This window comes from Cherax quadricarinatus, chromosome 5 (assembly GCF_038502225.1).
Source record: "Cherax quadricarinatus isolate ZL_2023a chromosome 5, ASM3850222v1, whole genome shotgun sequence".
NCBI classification, from domain to species: Eukaryota; Metazoa; Arthropoda; class Malacostraca; order Decapoda; family Parastacidae; genus Cherax; species Cherax quadricarinatus.
The window spans coordinates 57,062,298-57,086,089 of NC_091296.1; the positions used below are offsets into that span (position 1 = coordinate 57,062,298).

At 44.0% G+C, this 23,792-nt stretch overlaps 1 protein-coding gene across 8 annotated transcripts in view; it reads right to left on the minus strand.

The window, feature by feature from the left end:
- The window catches only part of LOC128685049 (protein C-mannosyl-transferase DPY19L3), a 36,007-nt gene extending 21,712 nt beyond the window's left edge, over positions 1-14,295 (minus strand). For 4 of the 8 annotated variants that reach the window (XM_053771497.2, XM_053771500.2, XM_053771496.2 and 1 more), the window contains exons 1-4: positions 11,946-14,294; positions 9,395-9,707; positions 6,691-6,840; positions 768-857 (exon numbers count right to left, since the gene is read on the minus strand). In XM_053771497.2, the coding sequence (XP_053627472.2) occupies positions 768-857; positions 6,691-6,840; positions 9,395-9,682 (528 nt within the window). In that variant the 5' untranslated portion in view covers positions 9,683-9,707; positions 11,946-14,294. Of the gene's footprint in view, positions 1-767; positions 858-6,690; positions 6,841-9,394; positions 9,708-11,760; positions 11,887-11,945 lie in introns of those variants that run through there. The other 4 variants (XM_053771498.2, XM_053771499.2, XM_070102632.1 and 1 more) reach the window with 3 other exon arrangements.
- Positions 14,296-23,792: the final 9,497 nt, after the last annotated feature.

Sequence of the window (23,792 nt, forward strand, 5' to 3'; positions counted from 1 at the left end):
TGTTGGTATTATACTTTATATGCTAAAGCCAATTTCTCAACACACACTATCTAGGTTATATTGTACTATGATTTAATGAACTACAGTATAACATACATCACTGCTAATAAACACATTAATAATGCATTAACGTTAAACTATTTAGGTTATACTACTATGATTTAATGAACAATAACATACATCTTTCTTTTTTCTTTCAACAAACCGGCTATATCCCACCAAGGCAGGGTGACCCAAAAAGAAAAATGCAAGTTTTTCTTTTAAATTTAGTAATATATACAGGAGAAAGGGTTACTAGCCCTTGTCCTGGCATTTTAGTCGCCTCTTACAACACGCATGGCTTACGGAGGAAGAATTCTGTTCCACTTCCCCATGGAAATAAGAGGAAATAAACAAGAACAAGAACTAGTAAGAAAAGAAAAGAAAACCCAGAGGGGTGTGTATATATATGCTTGTACATGTATGTGTAGTGTGACCTAAGTGTAAGTAGAAGTAGCAAGACGTACCTGAAATCTGGCATGCTTATGAGACAGAGAAAAGACACCAGTAATCCTACCATCATGTAAAACAAGTACAGGCTTCCATTTTACACTCGCTTGGCAGGACGGCAGTACCTCCCTGGGCGGTTGCTGTCTACCAACATACTACCTAGGGTGTTCAGTATTATAGACCATAAAAATCAATTACCAAAATGACTACCCATGTCAAGTGTTCCAAACCACTCAGTATAAAAAACAATTAAATAAGATAGTACTAAAAGCACTAACCTCAATCCATGATGGGGCTTTTATTATTTCCTTAAAATACGAATAGTACAGACCCTGCTCTGTTCGGAAGGATATCTCTCTTTCAATCTCCTGCAATGATCAATATCTTTATTGTAGCCTGTAAAAAATATGATGTGGATATTTTGCATGTCTGGTATACATCACAGAAAAACAATCGAAACAGAAAGCTTTCTAACCTGATGTTCTGAAATCTATTTCATTTATTCTGTTATTAAAAATGATACAATAATCAAATCTTTGGCAATTCCTACTGCAGCCAAATTAGTGGTACTGTACTGTATTAGGTGATTATATTACAGCTCAAGATTCAACAAATTCAAACATTAATGATAATGGTTTTCCAAGAATTAAAAACAAAGAGCAAACTTAATTTACAACTTTGTTCCTTTGAGTAATGGGATTAACTTGTAGCCAAGATCGTAAAGTAATTGCTTGTGTGAAACTGCTAATACCTATTTTTAAATTTATTAATGCTAATTGTTCTATGCAACATGGGAATTTCAGAGACAAGAACCATAGCTATCTACCAAAATCAATATTAACTCTACACAATGTTTAGCCAGCACCTGGGCACACACCATTCATACAGCTTGTTATAAAGATAGAGAAAAAGATTTTATTTCTTTGTAAGGGCTACAATGTGTAATTACAATTTTGGTTTGTTAAATATAAAGAAAGCCACTATCATTCTAAGACCTAGCTCTCACACACACACTAAGCCACTATCATTCTAAGACCTAGCTCACACACACACACTAAGCCACTATCATTCTAAGACCTAGCTCTCTCACACACACTAAGCCACTATCATTCTAAGACCTAGCTCTCACACACACACTAAGCCACTATCATTCAAAGACCTAGCTCTCACACACACACTAAGCCACTATCATTCTAAGACCTAGCTCTCACACACACACTAAGCCACTATCATTCTAAGACCTAGCTCTCTCACACACACTAAGCCACTATCATTCTAAGACCTAGCTCTCACACACACACTAAGCCACTATCATTCAAAGACCTAGCTCTCACACACACACTAAGCCACTATCATTCTAAGACCTAGCTCTCACACACACACTAAGCCACTATCATTCTAAGACCTAGCTCTCACACACACACAAATTCACTATCATTCTAAGACCTAGCTCTCACACACACACTAAGCCACCATCATTCTAAGACTCAGCTCTCACACACACACTAAGCCACTATCATTCTAAGACCTAGCTCTCACACACACACACACTAAGCCACTATCATTCTAAGACATAGCTCTCACACACACACAAAGTCACTATCATTCTAAGACCTAGCTCTCACACACACACTAAGCCACCATCATTCTAAGACCTAGCTCTCACACACACACTAAGCCACTATCATTCTAAGACCTAGCTCTCACACACACACACTAAGCCACTATCATTCTAAGACCTAGCTTTCACACACACACTAAGCCACTATCATTCTAAGACCTAGTTCTCACACACACACTAAGCCTCTATCATTCTAAGACCTAGCTCTCACACACATTAAGCCACTATCATTCTAAGACCTAGCTCTCACACACACACTAAGCCATTATCATTCTAAGATCTAGCTCTCACACACACACTAAGCCACTATCATTCTAAGACCTAGCTCTCACACACACACTAAGCCACTATCATTCTAAGACCTAGCTCTCTCACACACTAAGCCACTATCATTCTAAGACCTAGCTCTCACACACACACTAAGCCACTATCATTCTAAGACCTAGCTCTCACACACACTAAGCCACTATCATTCTAAGACCTAGCTCTCTCACACACACTAAGCCACTATCATTCTAAGACCTAGCTCTCACACACACTAAGCCACTATCATTCTAAGACCTAGCTCTCACACACACACTAAGCCACTATCATTCTAAGACCTAGCTCTCTCACACACTAAGCCACTATCATTCTAAGACCTAGCTCTCACACACACACTAAGCCACTATCATTCTAAGACCTAGCTCTCACACACACTAAGTCACTATCATTCTAAGACCTAGCTCTCTCACACACACTAAGCCACTATCATTCTAAGACCTAGCTCTCACACACACTAAGCCACTATCATTCTAAGACCTAGCTCTCTCACACACACTAAGCCACTATCATTCTAAGACCTAGCTCTCACACACACACTAAGCCACTATCATTCTAAGACCTAGCTCTCACACACACACTAAGCCACTATCATTCTAAGACCTAGCTCTCACACACACACTAAGCCACTATCATTCTAAGACCTAGCTCTCTCACACACACTAAGCCACTATCATTCTAAGACCTAGCTCTCTCACACACACTAAGCCACTATCATTCTAAGACCTAGCTCTCACACACACACTAAGCCACCATCATTCTAAGACCTAGCTCTCTCACACACACTAAGCCACTATCATTCTAAGACCTAGCTCTCACACACACACTAAGCCACTATCATTCTAAGACCTAGCTCTCTCACACACACTAAGCCTCTATCATTCTAAGACCTAGCTCTCACACACACACACTAAGCCACTATCATTCTAAGACCTAGCTCTCACACACACACTAAGCCACTATCATTCTAAGACCTAGCTCTCACACACACTAAGCCACTATCATTCTAAGACCTAGCTCTCTCACACACACTAAGCCACTATCATTCTAAGACCTAGCTCTCACACACACTAAGCCACTATCATTCTAAGACCTAGCTCTCTCACACACACTAAGCCACTATCATTCTAAGACCTAGCTCTCACACACACACTAAGCCACTATCATTCTAAGACCTAGCTCTCACACACACTAAGCCACTATCATTCTAAGACCTAGCTCTCTCACACACACTAAGCCACTATCATTCTAAGACCTAGCTCTCACACACACTAAGCCACTATCATTCTAAGACCTAGCTCTCTCACACACACTAAGCCACTATCATTCTAAGACCTAGCTCTCACACACACACTAAGCCACTATCATTCTAAGACCTAGCTCTCACACACACACTAAGCCACTATCATTCTAAGACCTAGCTCTCTCACACACACTAAGCCACTATCATTCTAAGACCTAGCTCTCTCACACACACTAAGCCACTATCATTCTAAGACCTAGCTCTCACACACACACTAAGCCACTATCATTCTAAGACCTAGCTCTCACACACACACTAAGCCACTATCATTCTAAGACCTAGCTCTCACACACACACTAAGCCACTATCATTCTAAGACCTAGCTCTCACACACACTAAGCCACTATCATTCTAAGACCTAGCTCTCTCACACACACTAAGCCACTATCATTCTAAGACCTAGCTCTCACACACACACACTAAGCCACTATCATTCTAAGACCTAGCTCTCACACACACTAAGCCACTATCATTCTAAGACCTAGCTCTCTCACACACACTAAGCCACTATCATTCTAAGACCTAGCTCTCTCACACACACTAAGCCACTATCATTCTAAGACCTAGCTCTCACACACACACTAAGCCACTATCATTCTAAGACCTAGCTCTCACACACACACTAAGCCACTATCATTCTAAGACCTAGCTCTCACACACACACTAAGCCACTATCATTCTAAGACCTAGCTCTCACACACACTAAGCCACTATCATTCTAAGACCTAGCTCTCTCACACACACTAAGCCACTATCATTCTAAGACCTAGCTCTCACACACACACACTAAGCCACTATCATTCTAAGACCTAGCTCTCACACACACACTAAGCCACTATCATTCTAAGACCTAGCTCTCTCACACACACTAAGCCACTATCATTCTAAGACCTAGCTCTCACACACACACACTAAGCCACTATCATTCTAAGACCTAGCTCTCACACACACACACTAAGCCACTATCATTCTAAGACCTAGCTCTCACACACACACTAAGCCACTATCATTCTAAGACCTAGCTCTCACACACACACTAAGCCACTATCATTCTAAGACCTAGCTCTCACACACACACTAAGCCACTATCATTCTAAGACCTAGCTCTCACACACACACACTAAGCCACTATCATTCTAAGACCTAGCTCTCACACACACACACTAAGCCACTATCATTCTAAGACCTAGCTCTCACACACACACTAAGCCACTATCATTCTAAGACCTAGCTCTCACACACACACTAAGCCACTATCATTCTAAGACCTAGCTCTCACACACACACACTATTACAGAATGGTATAAACCTTGGTTACTGATACCAACAAATTAGTTTTAAAAGACACACGAGTAAACACTAGGACATTTTTTTTTAACATGTCAGTCGTCTCCCACCGAGGCAGGGTGACCCAAAAATAAAGAAAATCCCCAAAAAGAAAATACTTTCATTATCATTCAACACTTTCACCTCACTCATATATAATCACTGTCTTTGCAGAGGCACTCAGATATGTCAGTTCAGAAGTCCCTCCATACTGCTAATATCTCAAACCCCTCCTTTAAAGTGCGGGCACTGTACTTCCCATTTCCAGGACTCAAGTCCAGCTAACTGGTTTCCCTGAATCCCTTCACAAAATATTACCCAGCTCACACTCCAACATTTCATCAGGTCCCAAAAACCATTCATCTCCATTCACTCCTATGTAACACTCTCACACATACTTGCTGGAAGTCCAAGCCCCTCACCCATAAAACCTCCTTTACCCCTTCCCTCCAACCTTTTCGAGGACAACCCCTACCCAGCCTTCCTTCCTCTACAGACCTATACACTCTCCAAGTCATTCTACTTTGATCCATTCTCTCTAAATAACCAAACCACCTCAACAACCCCTTTTCAGCCCTCTAATACTTTTAGTAACTCCACACCTCCTCCTAATTTCCACACTCTGAATTATCTGCATAATAGTTACATCACACACTGCCCTTAGACAGGACATTTCTACTGCCTCCAGCCACCTCCTTGCTGCACCATTTGCAACCCAAACTTCACACCCATATAAGAGTGTTGGTACCACTATAATTTCATGCATTCCCATCTTTGCCTCCATGGATAACATTTTTTGTCTCCACAGATACCTCAATGCACCACTCACCTTTTTTCCTTCATCAATTCTATGGTTAACCTCATCCTTCATAAACCCATAATCTTTATATACAATATAAATTATACCATTTCAAAATTTATTTCTTGAACTGCAACTCTTAATAAATCCACTGTTACATAACAATATAACAGACTTCAGTGGGAGGCCAAAGAAAAAAATGGACCTTGATATAACAGACTTTTGCAATGACCAACAAAATCCACTGGGTGACTTGAATTCATTTATTTTCAACGTTTATTGCAGCACATCTGTAAATTGTGTGTATAGTATTATATTTAAACTTTCGTTTTTCCTTTTGGGCCACCCTGCCTCGGTGGGATACGGCTGGTGTGTCGAAAGAAAAAGAATATTATTCGTATTAGGTACAGTACTATACAGCAAAGCACTTTAGTGCTTTTTTTTTATTTTTGAACATTATTCTGCTGTAACAGAGACTCAGAGAAGAGTCTACCCCATTTGTCCGCTATAGTGAAGGTTTATTTTTAAACTTACTCGAAGTATAACTGGAGAGGGTTTTGGGGGTCAATGCCCCCACAGCCCGGTCTGAGACCAGGCCCTGACCAGACTTAGGTTTTAAATAATAAAACATTACTAACAAATGTATTATGCAATCCTTATATACAGTAACTGTACTCAAAATGCTATGTGTACTGGCAGCTCTACACCTGTATATCCTCATATTTTTTTCAACTCACATTTATGCAAAACAACTTTTATAACTTACATTATAATTACAACACTATGAAAACATGGCCAAAATTAAGCATAGGAACAAGCTGTATAATTAACCTTAATGTTTGAAAACCACAGTTGGTTTTCATGGAGAATATCTAAGTACTGCGGATACTTTGTGAGGATGACCACAACAGCTATCACCCCCAGGGTGTAATTCAAGATCTTCCAAAGCAACCAGTACATGGCTGTCAGTTCCTCTTCAATCTGGAAAAAAAGCAAGACTTGTTTGAGATGGTCTTGGCTGAAGCAATCCCACCTTTCCTTCCATTTTCTATGGCAGGCAACAATAATATATGGCCAACTGAGATCTCACCATTAAAATATGATTACTGCACAAATAAATCTCACACAGGAAACTGAAACTTGTGACAACATTTCAATCTGATTTGGACCATTAATAATAACATCTTTATTTCTACAAGTACATGTACAAAATATACAGGCCTAGCTGACATCAATGACATACTACTACATAGAAAGGTACTTGTTATGCAGAGCATTTCCGGCAAATTAGGTCAGCTTTGTCCCAGGATGCAACCCACACCAGTCAACTAACTCCCAGGTACCCATTTTACTGATGGGGAAGAAACACACCCAATGTTTCTACCCTCACTGGGAATCAAACCCCGACACTCACCGTGTGAAGTGAGAGCTTTAGCCACCAGGCCACGGGCCACCGTATCTAAGTCAGTGAAAACCAAATGTTCAGAGAGGGAAAATTTCAGTTAAGGTACTCCTCTGTGAAAAAATTTAAGAAATAAAAACTGGAACAAAGTATGAAACACACTACTAAATAGAGCTCAAGAGGAATGTAAAAGACTCAGGAGTTATGACGTCAGAAGACTTTACACTGAAGGATCACAACAGTGTTACTGTCATAACCACAAAGAAAAATGATAGATTCTTAGCTGTCTTTAAGAGGGAAATTGACAAGTTCTCCAGACTGTTCCTGATCAGCTGAACTGTGTTGCTTACATAAAACTGCATACTGATAGCACCAATAGCCTGGTTGATCAGACCATCATCCTGGAGGCTTGGTCTAGGACAGAGGTCGACAAACTTTTTAGGGTACGTGTATTAGCCTAAAACAAATTTGTGTACAGCGAAATTACCCATTTTACCTTATTGCCAACTATTTTATTTTATTTTATTATCACACTGGCCGATTCCCACCAAGGCAGGGTGGCCCGAAAAAGAAAAACTTTCACCATCATTCACTCCATCACTGTCTTGCCAGAAGGGTGCTTTACACTACAGTTTTTAAACTGCAACATTAACACCCCTCCTTCAGAGTGCAGGCACTGTACTTCCCATCTCCAGGACTCAAGTCCGGCCTGCCGGTTTCCCTGAACCCCTTCATAAATGTTACTTTGCTCACACTCCAACAGCACGTCAAGTATTAAAAACCATTTGTCTCCATTCACTCCTATCAAACACGCTCACGCATGCCTGCTGGAAGTCCAAGCCCCTCGCACACAAAACCTCCTTTACCCCCTCCCTCCAACCTTTCCTTGCCAACTGATTCCTACAAATTAAGAAATTAAATTAAGAAATTAAAAATTATTTGTTTGAAAAAATATAACTTTCATAATTTGCCTTGCTAATAAAAATTTTTTTGTGCAGTTTTATTTATAAGTTTATTGAGCCTTCATTACCCCCAAGATTTTCATTTTTACTCCATTTAGAATAATTTACTCTGGTTCCCCAACCTAGTGTCTAGGACTAGGCTGCTGGGGCTATATGAACTGCTGAACAAGCAACACAGATAACTGCTAAGTAGAAAGCACACCACAATACATATTAACTGTTATTTTTTATATGGTGTCTGTTAATGGTTCCAAGGTTTATTACCCCTCTGACTTAATCTCAGAAGGGGTATCCAAAATTAGAAAGGAATTACGACATTATTACAGCCTCTCCTCACTTAGCGACATACTCATGTATCAATGACTCGGACTTATTACAGTCTCTCTGACCAGTATACATACCTAAATAATGTATATTAGAGCTGATTTCCTCTATTCTGTTTGTTACAATATAAAGTACAGTACAGTGGACCCCCGCATAACGATCACCTCCAAATGCGACCAATTATGTAAGTGTATTTATGTAAGTGCGTTTGTACGTGTATGTTTGGGGGTCTGAAAAGGACTAATCTACTTCACAATATTCCTTATGGGAACAAATTCGGTCAGTACTGGCACCTGAACATACTTCTGGAGTGAAAAAATATCGTTAACCGGGGGTCCACTGTACTGTATAAACATTTAAAAATATACTAACAATGTTATAAATGGTACAAAGGTAACATTAAAACAATATCAGAGATGGTTGACACAAACCCACTACCATTATAGTATGCTCCTTGCTTAGCAACAAAGTCATTTACCCACGTTGTCTTAGGAACAGAACTCCGTCGTTAAGTGAGGAGACGCTGTAATATACTTAAAGGGTCATATGGCACCTGAGGAATAGGAAGTACAGTACTTCATATTTGATCCCAAAAAGGAGGGTAGCTCCAACTTTGTATATCAGTAACCTTTTACCAGCATCAAGGCACTCACCTGAAGAGTGAGTGACATTTTATTACTGAGAGACTATATGGTGTATGACAACAAGGTTACCTAAAAAGTATGTGCATGTCAATGACTAGGGTGAATTTTAAGAACCAAGATGGGGTATGTAACATATCTGTAAGTCTAACCTATACATTATTAACAATAATTGTTAAGAATAAAAATATAAAATAAGTTCTAACCTCTTCATCATGTTCCTCTTCTGTTGAAAAAATACTTTCCAAATAGTCGCTGAAAACTTCAATAATGCCTTTTGATTTAGACACTCCCTCTCCTTCTTTTGTAGGCTTATCTTCATCCTGAATGTATTTCTTAAACACTAAATCCTCATTACTGTCAATATAATCTTCCCCACCATTTCCATCTTCACTTGAATTTTCTGCAGTAAGGATTTCAGACATTGCATCACTTCTTACACAATCTTGTATCAGTTCTTCATGTTGACTTAAGTGTGATTCTTTTGGTTTCATCTTCAACCCCAAATTCAGAAAAAATCTGCAAAACAAAATTAAAGATAAGAACAATATTAACCACAAAAACAATGAACATATGGTTATAAATGAAAAAACATGGCAGACAAAAAAAAAATTTATAAAATCTTGCATTAGAGGAAAATAAAGATGTAACAACAGATGACAATGGATAATACACTTGTACAAATAACAGAATGGTTCTTCAGTAATTAAAGAAATGTATAGTACTGCAGTATCTCTTATTTCCTGAAAGGAACTTTCAGGGGGGCATTCACATTTTTTTTTGTTTAGTAACAGTAATGATGAAAATGTAGTCTTACATAGATATGCTTATTATTATACTAATGGGGTCATATGTGCAAGGGTCTTACAGTGCTGGGTAACAGGAAATAGGGAACGGGACCAAGAGTTCTTCATCAGCTTCAAGACATCCCCAGACAAGCCATTTGGAGTTCTTTTATTAATAACAACATGCAGTAATTGCAAATTGAGATTGCAGGATATTTTTAATGTTTTCTTAGCCAGTTATTTTAATGTCTATTTTTTCCTTGAAACTGAAGCCCAGTCTAGTTGAATTTAAATTATTTTTTCCTGAACTGTTTAATACAGAGGACTCTTGTAGTAGATTTTGTGGTGGCTTATGGCTCAGGAGGTAGTCACTTCAGCTCACAACATAAGGGCCCAGGTCAGAACTGGGATGAGTAGAAATTTTTGGCAGGTTCACCTAGCAGTAGATAGGTAACAGTTTAATTGTAACTGACTTTCCTTATTACCTGCTCTAAATAACTTGAGATCTGAATACAGCATACTTGTGTATGAAGCTAGACACAGATATACACAAGTTATTAAGAATGGGATTAGAATCAATCTTTTGTGGCTTCCCTCTCACATAGGCCTCCAAGAATATGACAATGTTGATGAATTAGCTAAACAAGGATTAAATAATGAGAATGTTGAGAATAGTTCTGATTTTTCAAACAGAAATTCACAAAACATTGTCGGAAAGGAACTGGCGGATGTATTATCCGTCATAATGAAATGTCTCAAGTTAAAGATATCTGTGGAGAAAGTAACAAGGTCAGTAAATTGCTAGATGTTGTTACTGCTAGACTAGGGCTAGGTTATAAGTATCTCTGGCAATATGCTTTGTACCTGGAGTTTACCTGGAGAGAGTTCCGGGGGTCAACGCCCCCGCGGCCCAGTCTGTGACCAGGCCTCCTGGTGGATCAGAGCCTGATCAACCAGGCTGTTATTGCTGGCTGCACGCAAACCAACGTATGAGCCACTGCCCGGCTGGTCAGGAACCGACTTTAGGTGCTTGTCCAGTGCCAGCTTGAAGACTGCCAGGGGTCTGTTGGTAATCCCCCTTATGTATGCTGGGAGGCAGTTGAACAGTCTCGGGCCCCTGACACTTATTGTATGGTCTCTTAACGTGCTAGTGACACCCCTGCTTTTCATTGGGGATGTTGATGTAAAATGCAAATTGCATTAATGGACTGGTGTGGGTTGCATCCTGGGACAAATCTGACCTAATTTGGGGGAAATGCTCAGCATAACAAGGGTCTTTCTATATAGTAATATGTTATTGATGTCAGCTATGGTCTGTATACCTTGTACATGTACTTGTAGAAATAAAGATATTATTATCACACATTAACATGTGTAAATTACCTAGGATAACACACACAAAAAAAGTCAAAGTGACATATTTCCATTGGGGTCCTTGTAATGTCTTATTTAAATTAAGATTATTATTATAATGACAACCAAGCGCTAAACCCACTAGGGTCATACAGAGCTTATTATTTGAAATCCAGCAGTAAGTTACAATAGAAATCTATCATGATTAGAACCTTAAAAGAACTCAACTGTGTGAAAATCTGTTTTTTTTTTTTACTTTGTCCGATAATTAAGTTTATTTAGGAACAGGTACACAAAAACACAATTATAATACACTGTAAATTACCCATGATATCCCAAAACTCAAGTCAAAAATAACTTATTCCCATTGTTCTTGGGTTATCCTGGCTTACTGACCATTACACTTCACAATTTTAATAAAATCTTTGTCTTACCCTATAAATGAGTTTGTAATTCACAAATATAATGATATAAATCTATGGTTCAAACTGTGTTGTTGATGATGTTTTGATGTCCAGCACAGCTAGTGTTGTTGTATATGAACATTATACAATATTATACAATATTATACAATACTGACAATATAAATCCCTCAATCTTGGGCTGAGGGACTGATTACCTTGTATTTTGTCTGTAGTTCTACAGTCTTTCCCTTATGTCCTTTAATTTGTATTGATAAAGCCACTGGATGGTAATACGTCTGCAGGTAAGGATACTTAGATGTTGTACATGTGTCTAATTCTTCTGAACCCAGCTTTCTGGGTTCAGTAGTGGTGCCCAGCTTTCTGGGTTCAGTAGTGGTGCCCAGCTTTCTGGGTTCAGTAGTGGTGCCCAGCTTTCTGCGTTCAGTAGTGGTGCCCAGCTTTCTGGGTTCAGTAGTGGTGCCCAGCTTTCTGCGTTCAGTAGTGGTGCCCAGCTTTCTGGGTTCAGTAGTGGTGCCCAGCTTTCTGCGTTCAGTAGTGGTGCCCAGCTTTCTGGGTTCAGTAGTGGTGCCCAGCTTTCTGCGTTCAGTAGTGGTGCCCAGCTTTCTGGGTTCAGTAGTGGTGCCCAGCTTTCTGGGTTCGGTAGTGCCCAGCTTTCTGGGTTCAGTAGTGGTGCCCAGTTTCCTGGGTTCAGGAACTTCAGGGGCAGCAGTGGTGCCCACAGCTTCCTGGGTTCAGTAGTGGTGCCCACAGTTTCCTGGGTTCAGGGGCAGTAGTGATGCCCACAGCTTCCTGGGCTCAGGGGCAAAATGGTGCCCACAGCTTCCTGGGATCAGCAGTGGTGCCCACAGCTTCCTGGGTTCAGGAACTTCAGGGGCAGCAGTGGTGCCCACAGCTTCCTGGGTTCAGTAGTGGTGCCCACAGCTTCCTGGGTTCAGGGGCAGTAGTGATGCCCACAGCTTCCTGGGTTCAGGGGCAGTAGTGATGCCCACAGCTTCCTGGGCTCAGGGGCAGCAGTGGTGCCCACAGCTTCCTGGGTTCAGGGGCAGTAGTGGTGCCCACAGCTTCCTGGGCTCAGGGGCAGTAGTGGTGCCCACAGCTTCCTGGGATCAGTAGTGGCGCCCAGCTTCCTGGGTTCAGGAACTTCAGGGGCAGCAGTGGTGCCCACAGCTTCCTGGGCTCAGGGGCAGCAGTGGTGCCCACAGCTTCCTGGGCTCAGGAGCAGCAGTGGTGCCCACAGCTTCCTGGGTTAAGTAAGTAAGTTTATTCAGGTATACACAAATACAGTTACATAGAATTATCATACATAGCAGCATATGTGTAGAGAACCTAGGATAACCCAAAAAAGTCAGAGTGACTTATTTCCATTGGGGTCCTCAAAAACTTCTTCAATGATTGATTTCTGGTCTCCCATAAGTAGGTCGAGTCCAAATTTGCTTAATTTTGCTCTGAATTCAGCGAAGGGGTTGATGACAGCTTCCACAACTTTCCTGCGGCATTTAAGATAGTTCTCTTTTGACAGGTCTATGCCATTTACTATTGGAGAATCCTGCATTAAAAACACAAGCTGGTTGTTTCTCACGGTGAGCTCTCCCAGTAATACTGTAACCCCAACATCCTTCGTGGGAAGTACTGGAGCTCTACTTTGAATGCTTGTTGATGCACTATGAAGAATGGATGTGCACCCTTTTCTAGAATATATATTCTTGGGTGCTGCAGGCAGTAACAGCCTGGTTGGTCAGACCCCGACCCACCACGAGACCCGGTCCCAGACCGAGCCGCGGGGGCGCCGACCCCCGAAACCCTCTCCAGGCAAAGTCCAGGATAGGGTGAACAGGAAGGGTGGAGTGGCGAAATTATGGAGTGGCGACATACATCGCCACTCCATAATGATTTCTGAGGGAAATTTTGGCTGCCACACACGCGTTGTCCCCAATTTACCTGGAGTTCACCTGGAGAGAGTTCCGGGGGCCAACGCCCCCGCGGCCCGGCCCACGACCAGGGCCCCCGGCGGACCAGAGCCTGATCAACCAGGCTGCTACTGCTGGCTGCACGTAAGCCAACGTACGAGCCACAGCCCAGCTGGTCAGGTTCAGGGGCAGCAGTGGTGCCCACAGCTTCCTGGGTTCAGGGGCAGTAGTGATGCCCACAGCTTCCTGGGTTCAGGGGCAGTAGTGATGCCCACAGCTTCCTGGGTTCAGGGGCAGTAGTGATGCCCACAGCTTCCTGGGTTCAGGGGCAGTAGTGATGCCCACAGCTTCCTGGGTTCAGGGACAGTAGTGGTGCCCGCAGCTTCCTGGGTTCAGGGGCAGTAGTGATGCCCACAGCTTCCTGGATTCAGGGGCAGCAGTGATGCCCACAGCTTCCTGGGTTTAGGGGCAGCAGTGGTGCCCACAGCTTCCTGAGTTCAGGGGCAGTAGTGATGCCCACAGTTGCGAGGCGACAAGGAGAAAAGGAACAGCAGTTACCATGGAGAATATAAACATTAATATTAAGTTTCCGACTACGTCAGGTGGCCCCCACACCCAGACAGAGACAGAGTTAACAACTAGCTTTTCACTGGCTTTACAAATCCGCGGAGCCGGATAGAAGCTGATAAATGGCTGCCTGGACCAACTGCCCAGCTGGCTCGGTATGATGAGAACAAGCGTCCTAGGCAGTTAATGTAGAAATTTCAAACTAATGCTTAGGTGGTCCTCAAAAGCGATATGTTCACATAGTTAAGTTATTTAGGTGTTTTAACTTTTAGGGTTTAAGTAATAAGTTATTACAAGCGCCCCAATGGAAATAAACCACTTTGCCTGACTTTCTAGGGTTATCCTAGGTAATCTACACATTTGTCTATGTATGATAGTTTATATAACTGCATTTATGTGTACCTGTACCTAAATAAACTTACTTAGTACTATACTTTTCTCACTCATGCTTCCTGGGGTTTATAGCGCCAATGATAACTTATGCCGTAGCCGGCCATGTTTCCCGAGTCCGTGGAGAAAATAATACTCAAAACTGGGCAGTGATTGGCAAAATAAAAAAGTTCCCTTCACGAATAGAAACGGGAACATGATTTCCCTTCGAGAATAAAAACCGGAATGAACGTTTCTAGTTAAGTTTGCTGGTTATTGCTCATCTTCCCACCACATCAAGAATCCCAGTGGAAATAAGTTACTGTGACTTTCTGGGGTTATTCTAGGTGATTTACACTATGATAATTGTATTTGTGTACCTGAGCCTAAATAAACTTACTTAATTAACTACCATTAACTCTATCTGAGTTAGAGATTGGCATAACTAACAATCAGAGGCCGTCTGCTGAGTGGAGGGGAAAATAAGCTGATGAATATGGCGTTTCCAACTATCTATTTGTCTAGCAGGCAAGTAGATAGTTGGTCAAGGCTGGCCCAGTCCCTGGACCAAGTATGTACCTCAGTAATTCTTTGACTACCGCCCACAGGATGGGTATGTGGTGTATAATAAAGATATTAAACTGAAAAAAATAAAACTGGTTAAAGCAGTTTACATGGTCATGAGTCTTAACTTCCCACTGCCCGGGGAAGAAACATTGTTACTTGACTCACAAGATCATAATGACACGATTACAGACAAACCATACCACGGGTGGGGTTAGAACCCGTGGTCAGAGAGTTCTAACGGGCGGGTTCTAGCCCCGCCCATGGTATGGTCTGAAGAAAACATTGTACCAAACCTGGAGAGTAAAACAAGAAGGTAACAAGCATGTCCCCTTTAGGAGAGACACATGAACAAGAGCTTTTAAGTGCAGCATCGTCTTAACAGCAGCACAACACGACGTCAGGTATGTAAATTTTTATTCAGGTACACATAAATACAGTTACATAGATTATTATACATAGCAACATATGTGTAGATCACCTAGGCTAACCCAAAAAAGTCTGACAGATGCATTACATGAGTGTATTTCAATCTGCATGTTGTGTGTGTTCTACAATACTTCAGTTTTATAATGTGTGCTGGATGATGAGTGTGGATGATGAGTGTGGATGATGAGTGTGGATGATGAGTTTTTTGGGAAGTTCTTGAGTATAGTGAAGGACCCCAATGGAAACAAGTCACTTTGATTTTTGGGGGGTTATCCTGGGTTCTGTACACATATGTTGCTATGTATGATAATCTATGTAACTGTATTTATGTATACCTGAATAAACTTACTAACTTAGTTGTTATATACCAGGATGATGGTGGTAAATATTGTTCCTTTGCATGATTATATTATACATGTTGTCCAAACATTTTTATGTGTAAGTTTATGTAGGTACAGGTACACATAAATGCAGTTACACAAATTATCATAGATAGTAACATATGTGTAAATTACCCAGGATAACCCAGAAAAAGTCTAAGTAACTTATTGTCATTGGGGTCCTTGACCCCCATACCTTGACTTACTTAAGTATTAGGTTAAGTCACTATCATGCCTGGGCATGATAGTGACTTTCTCTGTACCAGTCAGATTATGAAATGTAAACACACATTGTAACCCTAGCAAAGAAATAAAGTTTTGATTTTGATTTTTGACTCTAGACAACAATGTTTTGATCATCAGGCAGCAGTTTCAGTCCTATCATAACATTACTCATATTTTATCATCAGCATTACATATACCTAATTCTTTCCTCGTATTATGTATCCCAGTGATTATGGGAGTCAAAAATAATTAATATACTTTTATTCTCTTATTTTTTTGTAAATCTTCATTGTGTTTAAAGCTTTGCAGCATTAAAACATGTATGCTAATCTGTCAGTAATCATCAACTTAATCATCAACCTGTCGGCATAAAATACCGACAACTTGATGATTAAGTTGGGTGTCTTTATTGATGAAACGTGTCGCCTACACAGTAGGCTTCTTCAGTCAGATACATAGGCAGCAGGTGTAGTAGTGAAATGAAGATGATGTAATCAGTCCATCAACCTTGGAGAAAAAGTATCTGAGGTGGTCAGTCCCTCAGCCTGGAGAAGAGTTCAGCTCCACGGTCTGGAACATCGTTCCACACCGTGGAGCTGAACTCTTCAAATACTGGTTGGTAAGTAAGACACATAGGCAACAGTTGCGCATCTTTATTCCGAAACGTTTCTCGTACACAGTAGGCTTCTTCAGTCAAGTACAGAAAGTAGGCAGGAGCAGTAGAGATGGGAAGACGATGTAATCAGTCTATCACTATTGAAGACGCAGATATGAGGTTGTCAGTCCCTCAACCTGGAGAAGAGTTCTGCTCCATAATCTAAAACAATGTGAAGATCAAGCGGCAGTGTGGAGACATATACTGAAGAATTGAGACACTTATGCAACAGTTATGCACTTATGCAGGAGAGGTGTAGAGTAGGCGAAGAAAGAATGTAATCACTGAGAGGTCACGCCCTTTTCAGATCCAACCATTCTAACTTGAAAAAGTTGTCCAAGGTGTTTTCTCTTCTGTACCAAGATGCCATACACTAGCACATTATATTATGGTCCAAACATAAGAATGAAGGAGTACTGCAGTAGGCCTACTGGCTCATATTAAGCAGATATTTCAACCATATAGAGGAGAGGTGGGCAAAATACAGCCCGTGGGCCATGTTCGGCCCGTCGCTGTGTCCAGCAATTTGAGAGAAAAAAATTGTAGTTTCCAGCTTAAGCAATTCATTACGATTTGTTAAGCGCTAATCAGGAGCGTGTGTTGTGGAGTGATAACAGGAAGACTTTAAAACCTTTGAAGCAATTTCGAGGCTTGTCTGATGTGTCTTAGAGCAGGTGGTAGCTGCTCTCACCCCTACACAACACTCAGTCCTTAAAAAAAAAAAAAACATACCACGGGCGGGGATAGAACCCGCGATCAGCCTCAAGACTCCAGACCGTCGCGTTAGCCACTGGGCCAGCTAGCCACAATAAGATTCATCCAACTAGGTATATTTCTACACCATAGGAGTTTTGAGACTCTCTGATCGCGGGTTCTATCCCCGCCCGTGGTATGGCTTGTTTGCAATCGTGTCATTACGATTTCGTGAGTCAACTCAGTCCTTAAATCTTGGGAAGGATTTAAGCTGTTTGACAAGTCCTTGACATCATGAAAGGAAGGGTGAGTTGCCGGATGTTGGCCGTGAGCTGTTATCTCGGCTTTATAAGCCTTCTACTGTTCTATTTTTTACAGTTCCTTGATAATGTGAGAAATCGCGAAATCTCTTGAAAGCTACTATTTTTTCACAGTAGTTGTTTTCCGTATTGTGATAACACCTGTTTACCGTGATCTTACTGCACACACTTGTAAATATTGTTGGGTCAATAAACAGACATACGTTATAGCTTGTGGCAGATCCATCTTGCTTGCTCTCACTGAAGAAAATATGTATATACTCAGACGTGTTAATAACATTGCTGATGATAAATGTGTTTTGTGGGTCTCAACACATCAAAAGACTGATGAAGGAATATTTTTTTTAATAATCCTTAATTATTGACATTATTTTCTCTCTCTTAGAGTCTCGGTAAAGTGTCAATATAGAGAAATATCTTCCAGAGGCCGCAATACTTATTATTATTATTATTATTATTATTATTATTATTATTATTATTATTATTATTATTATTATTATTATTATTATTATTATTATTATTAATAAAGAAAGATGTATGGAGAAGTCTCTTTAAACCTGCTTCCCTTGTTCACCTAGCAGTAAATAGGAACCTGGGTGTTAGCAGACTGTTGTGGGTGTGATCCTAGGATAAGGAACCTGGAGGACGAGAAGGGATGGAGGCTGTGGCACGAGACCACAGGTGGAGGTGGACCTTGGAATGAACCCAGCTATGTAACACCTCCCAGCCTCTAAATTCGACTGTGAACAAGACTGTTCATAGCTTTCCTAGCCACTGTGAGAGGTCTTCCTTCACTGTCACATGTGCACACAGAGTGGCGTAGGTGCACCACGCACGAGTGAGACAAGGTGGCTTAGGTGCACCACGCACGAGTGAGACAAGGTGACTCAGGTGCACCACACACGAGTGAGACAAGGTGACTCAGGTGCACTACGCACGAGTGAGACAAGGTGACTCAGGTGCACTGCACACGAGTGAGACAAGGTGACTCAGGTGCACCAAACGAGTGAGACAAGGTGACTCAGGTGCACTACACACGAGTGAGACAAGGTGACTCAGGTGCACTGCACACGAGTGAGACAAGGTGACTCAGGTGCACTACACACGAGTGAGACAAGGTGACTCAGGTGCACTACACAAAAGTGAGACAAGGTGACTCAGGTGCACCACACACGAGTGAGACAAGGTGACTCAGGTGCACCACACACGAGTGAGACAAGGTGACTCAGGTGCACCACACACGAGTGAGACAAGGTGACTCGGGTGCACCACACACGAGTGAGACAAGGTGACTCAGGTGCACCACACACGAGTGAGACAAGGTGACTCAGGTGCACCACACACGAGTGAGACAAGGTGACTCAGGTGCACCACACACGAGTGAGACAAGGTGACTCAGGTGCACCACACGAGTGACACAAGGTGACTCAGGTGCACCACACACGAGTGAGACAAGGTGACTCAGGTGCACTACACGAGTGAGACAAGGTGACTCAGGTGCACCACAAGAGTGAGACAAGGTGGCTCAGGTGCACCACACACGAGTGAGACAAGGTGACTATGGTGCACCACACACGAGTGAGACAAGGTGACTCAGGTGCACCACACGCGAGTGAGAAAAGGTGACTCAGGTGCACCACACACGAGTGAGACAAGGTGACTCAGGTGCACCACACGAGTGAGACAAGGTGACTCAGGTGCACTACACACGAGTGAGACAAGGTGACTCAGGTGCACCACACACGAGTGAGACAAGGTGACTCAGGTGCACCACACACGAGTGAGACAAGGTGACTCAGATGCACTACACACAAGTGAGACAAGGTGACTCAGGTGCACCAAACGAGTGAGACAAGGTGACTCGGGTGCACCGCACACGAGTGAGACAAGGTGACTCAGGTGCATCACACACGAGAGAGGCAAGGTGACTCAGGTGCACCACACACGAGTGAGACAAGGTGACTCAGGTGCACCACACACGAGTGAGACAAGGTGGCTCAGGTGCACCACACGAGTGAGACGAGGTGACTCAGGTGCACCACACACGAGTGAGACAAGGTGACTCAGGTGCATCACACACGAGTGAGACAAGGTGGCTCAGGTGCACCACACACGAGTGAGACAAAGTGACTCAGGTGCATCACACACGAGTGAGACAAGGTGATTCAGGTGCATCACACACGAGTGAGACAAGGTGACTCAGGTGCATCACACACGAGTGAGACAATGTGACTCAGGTGCATCACACACGAGTGAGACAAGGTGACTCAGGTGCATCACACACGAGTGAGACAAGGTGGCTCAGGTGCACCACACGAGTAAGACAAGGTGACTCAGGTGCATCACACACGAGTGAGACAAGGTGACTCACGTGCACCACACGAGTGAGACAAGGTGACTCAGGTGCACTACACACGAGTGAGACAAGGTGACTCAGGTGCACTGCACACAAGTGAGACAAGGTGACTCAGGTGCACCAAACGAGTGAGACAAGGTGACTCAGGTGCACTACACACGAGTGAGACAAGGTGACTCAGGTGCACCACACACGAGTGAGACAAGGTGACTCAGGTGCACCACACAAGAGTGAGACAAGGTGACTCAGGTGCACCACACACGAGTGAGACAAGGTGACTCAGGTGCACCACACACGAGTGAGACAAGGTGACTCGGGTGCACCACACACGAGTGAGACGAGGTTACTCAGGTGCACCACACACGAGTGAGACAAGGTGACTTAGGTTCACCACACACGAGTGAGACAAGGTGACTCAGGTGCACCACACACGAGTGAGACAAGGTGACTCAGGTGCACCACACGAGTGAGACAAGGTGGCTCAGGTGCACCACACACGAGTGAGACAAGGTGACTCAGGTGCACCACACACGAGTGAGACAAGGTGACTCAGGTGCACCACACGCGAGTGAGACAAGGTGTCTCAGGTGCACCACACACGAGTGAGACAAGGTGACTCAGGTGCACCACACGAGTGAGACAAGGTGACTCAGGTGCACCACACACGAGTGAGACAAGGTGACTCATGTGCACTACACACGAGTGAGACAAGGTGACTCAGGTGCACTACACACGAGTGAGACAAGGTGACTCAGGTGCACCAAACGAGTGAGACAAGGTGACTCGGGTGCACCGCACACGAGTGAGACAAGGTGACTCAGGTGCATCACACACGAGTGAGACAAGGTGACTCAGGTGCACAACACACAAGTGAGACAAGATGACTCAGGTGCACTACACACGAGTGAGACAAGGTGGCTCAGGTGCACCACACACGAGTGAGACAAGGTGGCTCAGGTGCACCACACACGAGTGAGACAAGGTGGCTCAGGTGCACCACACGAGTGAGACGAGGTGACTCAGGTGCACCACACACGAGTGAGACAAGGTGACTCAGGTGCATCACACACGAGTGAGACAAGGTGGCTCAGGTGCACCACACACGAGTGAGACAAGGTGACTCAGGTGCATCACACACGAGTGAGACAAGGTGACTCAGGTGCATCACACACGAGTGAGACAAGGTGACTCAGGTGCATCACACACGAGTGAGACAAGGTGACTCAGGTGCACTGCACACGAGTGAGACAAGGTGACTCAGGTGCACCAAACGAGTGAGACAAGGTGACTCAGGTGCACTACACACGAGTGAGACAAGGTGACTCAGGTGCACCACACACGAGTGAGACAAGGTGACTCAGGTGCACCACACACGAGTGAGACAAGGTGACTCAGGTGCACCACACACGAGTGAGACAAGGTGACTCAGGTGCACTACACACAAGTGAGACAAGGTGACTTAGGTGCACTACACTCGAGTGAGACAAGGTGGCTCAGGTGCACCACACACGAGTGAGACAAGGTGACTCTGGTGCACCACACACGAGTGAGACAAGGTGGCTCAGGTGCACCACACGAGTGAGACGAGGTGACTCAGGTGCACCACACACGAGTGAGACAAGGTGACTCAGGTGCACCAAACGAGTGAGACAAGGTAACTCGGGTGCACCGCACACGAGTGAGACAAGGTGACTCAGGTGCATCACACACGAGTGAGACAAGGTGACTCAGGTGCACCACACACAAGTGAGACAAGATGACTCAGGTGCACTACACACGAGTGAGACAAGGTGGCTCAGGTGCACCACACACGAGTGAGACAAGGTGACTCAGGTGCATCACACACGAGTGAGACAAGGTGACTCAGGTGCATCACACACGAGTGAGACAAGGTGACTCTGGTGCACCACACACGAGTGAGACAAGGTGGCTCAGGTGCACCACACACGAGTGAGACAAGGTGACTCAGGTGCATCACACACGAGTGAGACAAGGTGACTCAGGTGCATCACACACGAGTGAGACAAGGTGACTCAGGTGCATCACACACGAGTGAGACAAGGTGACTCAGGTGCATCACACACGAGTGAGACAAGGTGACTCAGGTGCATCACACACGAGTGAGACAAGGTGACTCAGGTGCATCACACACGAGTGAGACAAGGTGACTCAGGTGCATCACACATGAGTGAGGCAAAGTGACTCAGGTGCACCACACGAGTGAGACAAGGTGACTCAGGTGCACCACACACGAGTGAGACAAGGTGACTCAGGTGCATCACACACGAGTGAGACAAGGTGACTCAGGTGCATCACACACGAGTGAGACAAGGTGACTCAGGTGCACCACACGAGTGAGACAAGGTGACTCAGGTGCGTCACACACGAGTGAGACAAGGTGACTCAGGTGCATCACACACGAGTGAGACAAGGTGACTCAGGTGCATCACACACGAGTGAGACAAGGTGACTCAGGTGCATCACACACGAGTGAGACAAGGTGACTCAGGTGCATCACACACGAGTGAGACAATGTGACTCAGGTGCATCACACACGAGTGAGACAAGGTGACTCAGGTGCACCAAACGAGTGAGACAAGGTGACTCAGGTGCACCACACACGAGTGAGGCAAAGTGACTCAGGTGCACCACACGAGTGAGACAAGGTGACTCAGGTGCACCACACACGAGTGAGACAAGGTGACTCAGGTGCATCACACACGAGTGAGACAAGGTGGCTCAGGTGCACCACACGAGTGAGACAAGGTGACTCAGGTGCACCACACACGAGTGAGACAAGGTGACTCAGGTGCACCACACGAGTGAGACAAGGTGACTCAGGTGCGTCACACACGAGTGAGACAAGGTGACTCAGGTGCACCACACGAGTGAGACAAGGTGACTCAGGTGCACCACACACGAGTGAGACAAGGTGACTCAGGTGCATCACACACGAGTGAGACAAGGTGACTCAGGTGCACCACACACGAGTGAGGCAAAGTGACTCAGGTGCACCACACGAGTGAGACAAGGTGACTCAGGTGCACCACACGAGTGAGACAAGGTGACTCAGGTGCATCACACACGAGTGAGACAAGGTGGCTCAGGTGCACCACACGAGTGAGACAAGGTGACTCAGGTGCACCACACACGAGTGAGACAAGGTGACTCAGGTGCACCACACGAGTGAGACAAGGTGACTCAGGTGCTTCACACACGAGTGAGACAAGGTGACTCAGGTGCACCACACGAGTGAGACAAGGTGACTCAGGTGCACCACACACGAGTGAGACAAGGTGACTCAGGTGCATCACACACGAGTGAGACAAGGTGACTCAGGTGCACCACACACGAGTGAGACAAGGTGACTCAGGTGCATCACACACGAGTGAGACAAGGTGACTCAGGTGCACCACACACGAGTGAGACAAGGTGACTCAGGTGCATCACACACGAGTGAGACAAGGTGACTCAGGTGCACCACACACGAGTGAGGCAAAGTGACTCAGGTGCACCACACGAGTGAGACAAGGTGACTCAGGTGCACCACACGAGTGAGACAAGGTGACTCAGGTG